General features: G+C 24.3%; 1 protein-coding gene across 1 annotated transcript; it reads left to right on the top strand.

Annotated features, from left to right (window-relative positions):
• The first annotated feature begins 2500 nt into the window (after positions 1 to 2500).
• LOC117179997 lies at positions 2501 to 9655 on the top strand. Its single transcript, XM_033372268.1, has 6 exons — positions 2501 to 2618; positions 2712 to 2813; positions 2906 to 3039; positions 4591 to 4753; positions 5015 to 5108; positions 9249 to 9655. The coding sequence occupies exons 1-6, from the start codon at positions 2516 to 2518 to the stop codon at positions 9580 to 9582; spliced, it is 930 nt and encodes a 309-aa protein (XP_033228159.1). The 5' UTR covers positions 2501 to 2515; the 3' UTR covers positions 9583 to 9655.
• The last annotated feature ends 1623 nt before the right edge of the window (positions 9656 to 11278 follow it).

Below are 11278 nucleotides of genomic sequence, written 5' to 3'. Positions count from 1 at the left end.
AATTCAACATTTTTGTTGTCAATTTTATAATTTGATTGAAAATCCTTCTTTTTTTTGGTAGTAAATTAATCTTTTTGTTTGAAAATTAATCTTTTTTAGTTAAAAATTCAACTTTTTGGTTTCGAAATCTTGAATTTTATGAAAAATTGGGCCTTTTTGGTAGTAAATAATCTGTTTATTTATAAATTAATCCATTTTAGATGAAAATTCAACTTTTTGGTTGCGAATTCTTAAATTTTATTGCAAATTCGTATTTTTTGGCAGTAAATTAATCTTTTTCTTTAATAATTTAACTTTTTGGCTTAGAATTTTTGAATTTTACTCCAAATTCGGCATTTATGATAGTAAATTAATATTTTTTTTTTAAAATTAATCTTTTTTAGATAAAAAATCAATTCTTTGGTTGACAATTTTTAAATTTGGTGAGAAATTAATCTTTTTTGGTAGGCAATTAATCTTTTTGTTTAAAATTTTATCATTTTTAGTTGAAAATTCAACTTTTTGGTTTACGATTATTGAATTTGATTAATTATTCGTCTTTTTTGGTAGTGAATAATTCTTTTTGTTTAAAAGCTTATCATTTTTAGTTGAAAATTTAACTTTTTGGTTTAAAATTATTGAATTTGATTAATTATTCGTCTTTTTTGGTTGTAAATTAATCTTTTTGTTTAAAAGTTTATCATTTTTAGTTGAAAATTCACCTTTTTGGTTGAGAATTCTTAAATTTAATTAATTATTCGTCTTTTTTGGTCGGAAATTAATCTTTTTAGTTGAAAATTCCACTTTTTGGTTCAGAATGTTTTAATTTTATTAAAAATTTGGCCTTTATGGTAGTAAATTAATATTTTTGTTTGAAAATTAATCTTTTTTAGATCAAAATTCAACTCTTCGATTGACAATTCTTAAAGTTGATGAAAAATTCATCTTTTATGGTGGTAAATTAATTTTTTTGTTTAAAAGTTTATAATTCTTAGTTGAAAATTCAAGTTTTCGACTGAGTATCCTTGAATTTTCTTAAAGATTCATTATTTTCGGTAAAATATTAGTCTTTTTGTTTAAAAACGTATCTTGTGGTTAACAATTAAACAACTACATTTTAAACTTGAAATACTTTCTTAAAAATAAAAAAATGATTTTTTTATTCTTTCTTAAAAATGTAACTTTTTGGTTCAGAATTCTTAGATTTTATGGAATTATCGTCTTTGTTGGTAGTAAATTAATCGTTTTGACTGACAATTCTTCTTTTTTAGTTACAAATTCAACTTTTTGTTTGAGAATTCTTGAATTTTATTAATTATTCGTCTTTTTTGGTAGTAAATTAATCTTTTTGTTTAAAAGTTCATCTTTTTTAGTTGAAAATTCAACTGTTCGATTGAGAATTGTGGAATTTTATTAAAAATTTGTCTTTTTTATAGTAAATTAATATTTTTGTCTAAAAATTCAACTTTTTGGTTGAAAATTCATGTATTTCATTGAAAAATTGTATTTTTGGTACTAACTTAGTCTTTTTGTTCAAAAATTCATCTTTTTCAAATAGAAATTAAACTTTTTCTTTGAGAATGCTTGAATTTTACTGAAAATGTCTTTTTTGGTAGAAAATTAAACTTTTTGTTTAAAAGTGTATCCTGTCAGTTAACAATTTAATTCATAACTCGTGAATTTTATTAGAAATTTGTCTTTTTTTGTAGTAAATTAATATTTTCATTTAAAAAATTAATCTTTTTTAGATGAAAATTAAACTTTTTGGTGGAGAGTTCTTAAATTTTATTGAAAATTCCATTTTGGTAGTAGATTAATCTTTTTCTTTAAAATGCTTACTTTTTAGTTACAAATTCAACTTTTTGGTAGAGAATTCATGATTTTTTTTTTAATTCTTATTTTTTCATAGTAAATTAATATTTTTGTTTGAAAATTAATCTTTTTTAGATGAAAACAAAACTTTTTGGTTGAGAATTCTTTATTTTATTGAGTTTTGTCTTTTTTTTATAGTAAATTAATTTTTTGTTTAAAAATTAATCTTTTTAAGATGAAAATTCAACTTTCCAATTAGTATAGTTTTTGTTTCAAAAATCAAATGTCTGGAAAAAAATGTCGATAATTTTAGAAATTTATTTTATATTATCAGCTATGTTCTTTAAAAGAAAAAGACATTTTTTGCATGAAAATAGTTTTAAATTTACGAAAAATGAGAAAATACTTTGCATTCAAAATTTTTTAAAGGGATCATTTTTGTAAGTTTTTAAATTTTTGAATCGGAAATAGTGTTATTCCATTGAAATCACATCATGGAAAATATATTTTCTTCAGAGACTGTGATCCCTGTTATTGTTTTTAATTCAAACAGAATTCAACAAAATGGTTTGAATGATTATGAAAAAGATTACAATGAAAATCACATTTGTTTGTAAAAACCGGTTATGATCAATTCTTTAGTTGGTCTGAGACAACATTTTTCTTAGAGCGAGATAAGACCGCGTGAATTATATAAGAAAATATTTTCTCGCAATAACACAGTATGTTTTCTTTACCCATTAAAATAGTTGGTACAAAAACTAGAAGAAATATGCATTATTTCGTTGTTTTATTCGTTTTAGTGATTTCTATTATTATTTCTTCCTGTAAGTATACATGTTTTGTTTAAAAAACATTTAATTAAAAAAATATTTTCATTAAAAAAGATCAGAAATTAAATTCTAAATTACATGTTGTAGCCACAACATTAAAGAACTTTTGCATACGAACTGTGACACCTGGAGAAGTTCTTAATTCTTTCTGGAGTGATTCTGAATTATATTCACGAGCTGTTGTTACAAGTATAAAATTTGCGATTTTTATTACAATATTTAAGTCTAATTAAAAATTTTAATTTATTTAAAAAATAAATTTTAATATTTTCTTACTTCAGATGAAGAAATTATCGATGTACCAACAATAGTTTATGGATGCGGAAATGAATTTTCTGAAATACTTGCAATTTGCAAAGTAAAAACATTGGAGAATGAAAAAATAAAAATTGAGTGGACAACCCCTTCTGAAACTGTTAGTTATAAACAATTAGAGATTATTGAAAGGTTTAGAAATATTTTCGGTAGTTTTATTTATCTTTGGTCTTTGTTTAAAATTTTTAATACTCGAAGTATAAAATTCTTGAATGTTACGTCAATTTAGAATTGCGAAAATAATTGAATTATTAAATTTGTATAATCAAGGAAAATTTTAACTTAGATTTTCAAATCCAAGAAATTAGTAAATTACGGAAATTTTAAATTTCTATAAGTTGCAATTACCAAAATTGTATAATTACCTGAATAATGTAATTATCAAATTTCTCAGACCCGAATTTTGAAAATCCCCGAATTAAAAATTCACGAAATTATTGAATCAAAGAAATAAAGTTCCTGAAATTTTTAAATTTAGGAAATTATGAAATTCCCGAAGATACTATCTCACCGAATTTGAAATTTCCCGAAATTGAAAAACTCCTAAAATTCCAAATTCTAAAATATTGTGTTATCGAAATTCCCGAAAATATTAAATTGCCTAAATGTCCAAATTCCAGAAAATAGTACGCCACTGAAATTTTAAATTTTTGAAAATAGTAAATTTCCGTAATTTAGAGTTCGATTATACAAATCACTGAGAATAGTAAATTATCGAAATATGAAAATGCCTGAAATTTCGAATTCTCAAAAAAAGTAAAACTACTGCAAATTTTTATTCCTGAAATTTTGAAACTCTAACTGAAGAAATTCCAAAAATAGTAAAATTTCTGATTTTGAAAATTCCTGAAAATTGGTTGCCTTTTCAAATTCTCGAAAATAGTACGTTATTGAAATTTTAAATACAAGAAAATAGTACATTTCTGTAATTTAAAACATGAATCTCCAAATTTTCGAGAATAGTAATTTACGGAAATTTGAAAATTTCTGAATTTTCCAAATTTCGAAAAAAAGTAAAACTACCTGAAATAATTATTCCTCGAATTTTCAATCTCGAGCTTTAGATATTCTGAAAGTAGTAAAATTGCCGAATTTTTAAATTTCCGTGAATAGGAAATTACCGAGATTTTGAAAAGCGGATTTTCAAATTTTTGGAATCATAAAATTTCCCGAGAATAGTGCATTGTTGAATTTTAAAGTTTCTAAAAATAGATAATCTTGAAATTTTTAAATATCCGAAATAAAGTGCCAAAATTTCAAATTCACCAAAATAGGGTATTTATTCTGCTATTAATATTAATCTTCATTTTTTTTTCAAAGTTAAAAATTTGTAAATTTACTTCTTGTGGAGAATAAAAAAATCGGTAGCGCACTATGTTCTGGAATTCGAACATTTTTGTCCAAAATTTCAGGAATAAAAACTTTTGGTAATTTTATTTTCCTTAAAAAATTTCATTTCTTGGAAAGTTTGAATTATCGTTTTTATTGTATTTTTCTACATTTGAGACCTGAAAAATTGGATAATTGTCATACCCTATTCATATATAAATTTATTGACAGTTGTTATAAATGAATTATAAATAATTAAATTGAACATTTTTTCGAAACATCTTGAATTCATTAGCCACCAAATAATTTAAAATTTTTTTAGGATATAAGAAGAGAAGAAACCCTGAAATTCACACATGCTGATGAATATGAAAGCTCATTAAAAATACGAAATGCAACATACAATGATAAGGGAAATTACAAATGCAACGTGATATTTCAGCATGACAAAGTGAACACTGTCGAAAGAATCATAAAAGTTAAACGTATGTTTATTAATTAATTTATTTATGCATTAATTAATTAATTTATTTATTTATTGAATAATTAGTTAATTAATTTATTATTTTATTAATTTATAATTTATTAATTTATTAATTTATTAATTTATTAATTTATTAATTTATTAATTTATTAATTTATTAATTTATTAATTTATTAACTTATTTATTCATTTATTTATTTCAAAGAACTGTATTAAAAATCAGAAGTTAAGATTGAGAAATATTTACCAAACCTATTTTTAGCGAGACTAGGTGTCGAACCTGTTGACCAAGAGGAAGATAAAATCAAGCTGAAAGTTATTATAAATAGTAGGAATTCAGCTATGTTCCATGAATGGTACGTTAAAGTGCTTATTGGCGAAAAAGCACATTTTTTTGTTCAAAATGTGATTCCGGCTTAAATTTAAAAAAAAATTTCATCATGATATAATAAACCAAACAAATTTTTATTAACAAATTATTTGATGAAAATGAGTTTTCTATAATTCTCAATAATTTAACATTTTTCAAGTTATATTGCACAAAATTTAAATGGAAACAATATTTTAATTGAAAAAATTTCTTCGAAGACTATTCTTGTTAAAATAAAAAACAAATTTAATAAACAAATTCATTATTCAGACACTTGTCGTCAGAAAAATTCGTTATTTTTTTCGATGTCAACTTTTTTAAATTAGGATCTTTATGATAATTTTGAAAATTCATGAATTATTGATGAATGTTATGATTTTATCAAACAAATTTAATAAACAAATGCATTATTCGAGCGCTTATCGACGAAAAAAATTCGTTTTTTTCCATGCCAGTCCCTTTAATTGGGAACTTTATGATGATCACAAGTTAATGATTTTTTTTTGTTTTAAACAAATTTAATAAACAAATGCATTATTCTGGCATCCGTCGACGAAAATTTTTTTTATCGATGTCAGTTTGTTTAATTGAGAACTTCATGTTAATTACAACAACAGTTTTAATTAGCTCATAAATTTTACGATTTTTTTATCAAGTTTAATTTTTAAAAATTTACTTTTTGGTCATTTGTCGACGGAAAAACTGTTTTTTTTTAATATAATAGAACTTTTTTCTGAAATTAAAAGAACTGAATTAAAAAAAAAACTAGTTTTCACGTCAAGGCATGCCCAAATAATGCATCTTATTATTAAATTTGTTTACAAAATCCTAAAATTTATCAACAAATTATGAATTTTTCTGAAATTATCATGAGGATCTTGTTTTTGAAAAATTGACAACGAAAAAAACAAATTTTTATGATGACAAGTGGCTGAATAATGCATTTGTTTATTAAATTTGTTTATAATAATAACAAGAATAGTCTAAAAAGAAATTTTTTCCATGCAAATATTGTTTCCATCAAAGTTTCTTGCAATATAACTTAAAAAAAAAGATTAATTACTGAAAATTATAGAGAACACATTTTCAAAAAATAATTTGTTTATAAAAATTTCTTGTGTTTATTATATCACGATGGAATATCTTTATATAATGTAAATATCTGAAACGCCGGTTATGAAAAAATTTTTCTTATTATTGACGAGCACCGGGAACGACAAATAGAAAAAATTGTCATTTCTTTCGTCATATTTATTTATTTATAAAAAAATTTAAAAACTAAATTAAAAATTAGGCCCGACAACTTTCTTTGTAATTTTATCAGCTTTCTTCAAAAATAAAACATCCAAATCGTTCCACAGGTTTTGCCAGAATCGTATTTTGAACCAAAAAATGTACTTTTTCTCCACTGTGAAGTGGGGGGATGTGAACCATGTTTTAAGAAGTCCAATATAAATGTCATGCATTTTTTTGCAAATCTGTTGGCTCTGACCTTAAAAAAAAAGTGGCAGAGTACATTTTGTTACATTCTAACTTTAAAATTTTCTATTCTTCGTTGAAATTTTTTTTTATTTTTCGCAAAAAAAAAAGTTTTTTTTTCCATTTTAGGAGATGGTGGAGTGATGTGAACCATAACTAAAATTCGATTTTAAAACGTATATATTAGGGTGGTCCAAATTTATACCTCAATAAATTTGACTTTCGATTTTTGGTCCAAAATTTTGTCCGTTTTCTTGAAAAATAAATTCCATAATTTTTTTCAACGTTAATCCTCGCCCCCGGGCTTTTAATATTAACATGGGGTTTTGAATGGGAAAAGCTCGATTTTCAAAAAAATTGAAAAAAGAAGTACTTTTTATGAAATTTTTGTGAATTTGAGTATTGTCACCTCTTAAGGAGTATTTAAGGAATAGTTTTTTACCCAATAGCTTTTAATTTAGGCACACCCAAACCTCTAAAATTCTGCCCGGAAAATGCCCCAAAAACTACAAAATAACAGTTTTCTATCAAATTCATGCTAAAGACGGTATTTAAAAAAGATTTTAATTATTTATTTTCACTCGGTAACTGAAAAGTTTGAAAGTATTTTTTTAATAACCCTAAATTTTTTAAACAATGATTATTTGTTTAAATATTTGTTTACCCCTGTAAATCATGAAAAATTAATATACTTCGGAATAAATCGTACAAAGTTGATGAAAGTTAAGAGAAGTAAGTACTTTTTCAACTTATTAAATAATTATTTGAAAATTTGTTATTTGTTTAAACAATTTTTTCTCCCTAAAGTCGTAAAAATTTATTTTTTTCTGGAAATAATGACACAATTAAAGAATGCTGAAAGCAATATATTTTGAAGGTTGTTTGTTAATTATTTAAACAATTTTCCCCTTGTAAAGCGTGAAAAATTATGATTCTCTGGAATTAGTGACACAATTAGAGGATGTTAAGAGTAAAAATTTTTCTAAAGTATAAATAGCCATTTTTAAAGCAATTTCAATTTGTTAAAACAATTGTTATCTGTTTAAACAATGTTTTCCCTATAAGTCGTAAAACGTTATTCTTTTCTGCAATAAATGACACAATTCACGAATGCTAACAGTAATATTTTTGTCTTAAGATATTTTGGAATTAGTACCGAATACGATCTGAGAAAATGACTATTCATAACAGACTGAAAAAACTGTTCATATTAATGATCATTAATGATTATTAATTGTTTAAATAATTTTAAAATGTCTTAAGCAAAGAAAAAATATTTTCTCAAATTTCTTCAATTATGTAATTAATTCAAGAATGTAATAATTTTTCACGCTTTACAAGGGAAAAAAATTGTTTAAACAAATCAAAATGGTTTAAGTACTTACAAAATATCCTTAAAAAATATATTGCTTTCAACATTCTTTAATTGTGTCAATATTTTCAAATAATGATAATAATTTACGACTATAGGAAGAAAAAATTTTTTTTTAAATAAAAATTGTTTAAATAATTACCAAATAAGTTGAACAGGAACTAACTATTTTTGACATTCATCAACTTTTACGATTTATTCCGAAAGATAATAACTTTTCACGATGTAAAAAAGAAAAAAAATTGTTTAAGCAAATAATCATTATTTAAACAGTTTAAAGTTGTTTAAAATATACTTTAAAACTCGTCAGTTATCAATTAAAAATAAATCATGTTGAAATAATTTTAAAAAATACCGTCTGTAGCATGCATTTGATATAAAACTCCCATTTTGCAATTTTTGGGGCATTTTCCGGGTACAATTTAAGGGGTTTGGGTGTGTCAAAATTAAAATATATTAAGTAAATACTATTATGAATGACTAATAAACAAAAAAAAAATATTTTTTAGCATTTTAAATTGCGCGCGAATTAGAAGCGGAATACGAAGCATGCGCAGTTGAGTAAATATCTGTCTTGAATTTACTACTTGATTCAGAAATTCATGTTATGAAAAGGTGTCATTAACGTATTTTTACATTCAATTAATAAACCTTGAGTTTTTAAATAATAATTCAAGAATAAAGTATTTGATAAATTTCATAATATAATAATATTAGACTGATCTAATTCTAAATACACTAATTTTATTTGAAACTGTGTTATGTCAGACATTAATTGATTTTCAAGTAGATAAAACTTTTCTGGCTTGCCCTATTTCATAAATTGAACGGACCGATCAATATTAATTTCTGATACACGTATTATACCATCTATAATAATTTTATTTATATTTATTGACAGAACACGATTCAATTGAATAATAATTTATTTGAGGTTAGATTTCTATAAGCCACAGAGCGTAATTACTTACTTTAATTTTTCTCACGCTGTGGCCCAAGTATGGGCCACAGCGTTCCACTGATCAGGGCCTGATGGGGAAACCAGATCGGGGCCAGATCGGGGCCAGATTGGTATTACGTTAGAAATCAGGCGATTTATGCACCGGATCATCTCTATTTTATAATAATATAAAGTAGCGTAAGTTAAGTGGTTCGCTTTGCCCCATCTAAAATGGTTCACGTCCCCCACTGACGATTTTGTATTCCGAAGGACACCACACAAGCACATTGTAAGTAAATCACTAAATCTACTGAATTACAATTTTTTTTATCCAGGTTACGAGTTGACCCGCAATTTGACTATATTACAAGTATTAATGGATACAACAACTATCAGGTTGATTTCAAGAAAAATGACATTACTCTCACAATCAACAACTTCACTGAAAATGAGGACGAAAATGACTATTACATTTTCAGAGATCTTGATACACTAGCTTTTATAGAATTCAATATAACGAAAACTACCGGTGGTTATAATGTTTATTATTCTGCAAAAAATGAATGTGAACCTAATAATAAATTTATCCCGGATTTTAAGTTCTACGCGTTCATACCAGCAATCAGTCAAACGCCGAAAAAGTCAACCCAAGGAAAGCCGTCTTGTTGATCTAAGTTAGTTATCTTAACTTTGAAAAAAATCATCAGATTGTAAAAAAATAGAAAAAAAATTTACCAATTTAGTTTTGCTTTTCTACAGTTTTCCACTCCCTTGACCAAAACTTCAAAATTTTAGTGTATCTAATAAAAATCACAACCTCACCAGATTTAGTGCGTGTACTAGGGTGGTCCAAAAAACTCTTTTCGAACTACAGGGCAAGTCACCCCCCCCCCCCCTCTAAAGTTTAAGTTTCCTAAAGAAATAAATTTGTTTTTTTTTTTCAAATTCCGTTATTAAAAATTCTCGAAATTATTAAAGAACAGAAATCTCAAATTTTTGAAAATAGTTCACTGCCGAAATTTCCTGTTCTTCAAACCTTAAAACCCGAATGTGCAAGTTCCCAAAAATAGTAAAGTAAAGAAATATGAAAATTCCCGAAATTAAAAATTGTAGCAAGAAAATAAAACTACCGGAAATTTTTGTTCCTAAATTTTAAAACTCGAACTATAGAAATTCCAGAAATAGTAAAATTGCCGAATTTTTAATTCTCGAAAATCGTAAACTACCAAAAATTTTGAATTATCGAAAATAAAACGTTACTGAAATTTTCAATTGCTGAAAATGGTAAATTTCCTTAATTTACAACCCTTATTTGCAAATTTCCGAAAATAGTAAATTACCGAAATATGAAAATTTCCGATATTTAAAATGATCCCAAAAAAAAACTACCCGAAATGCTTATTTTAAATTTTTCATTGAAATGTGCTAACTTTTTTAGTGATTGCAGAGGAGTGTCTACGAAATAATAAAATACTAATAAATTCTATTTTTAACAGATTCCAATTTTTAATTTTTGGAAAGTTATGTCGTCCTTTTCATAAAAAAAATTAGTAATAAACAATTTGAATATTTCCCAAGACTTTCTGAAAATTTTTTCATTGTTTAAATAAATGTAACTTATTTAAACAATTATTTGTTCTGATTTTTTTCAAATTATCGTATTTCTGATTGAAAACTGATAGTTGGTCATTGTTGAGAGTAGGAATTTTTTTAGAAACATTATGTGACTATTTAAACAATGAATTATTTTTTATTTCAAATTTTCTGAAAACAGTCAGAGAAATCGAATTTTTTCTCGAATTTAAATCCTATGCTACTTTTTGTTGAATATTTACAGAATATTGATACGTTTCTTTTTATTTTTCACAAACCTCTATTTGTTTAAACAATTTCTATTTGCTTCAACAATTTTTATTTCGATATCGTAGAAAAAGCGAATTAAAATAGAACACCTAAAATTAATTTTCAGAATATATAGTGTCCAGAAAAAATATATTACTAATTTTTTAAATATATAAACAAATATAATTTGTTTAAACAATTATTTTTCCAAAATCTTTTTGAAAATCGTATTTTTCGTATTCAGCATAATATTTAATGATTGCGAATAGTAGTAAATTCTGTTGAAAGCTTTAGGTTATTGTTTATATAACTAATTGTTTTTTAATTTTATTTAAATTTATTATCAATGGCTTACATCTTTTTTGGCGCAATTTTAAATAAATTATAAAAGCCGTAATGAAAACAACTTTTATTTGTTTAAATAATTGAAAACAGTTCATATATTTTTTTTATACACTCTACATTCAGAAAATCAACTGTACGTATTCTATTTCTTTTAAAGTTATAAAAAAACTGCATCAGC

The sequence above is a fragment of the Belonocnema kinseyi genome, chromosome 9 (genome assembly GCF_010883055.1).
Source record: "Belonocnema kinseyi isolate 2016_QV_RU_SX_M_011 chromosome 9, B_treatae_v1, whole genome shotgun sequence".
Lineage (NCBI taxonomy): Eukaryota > Metazoa > Arthropoda > Insecta > Hymenoptera > Cynipidae > Belonocnema > Belonocnema kinseyi.
Note: the sequence above shows the minus strand (reverse complement) of the source record. Positions and strands in the feature narration are given on the sequence as shown.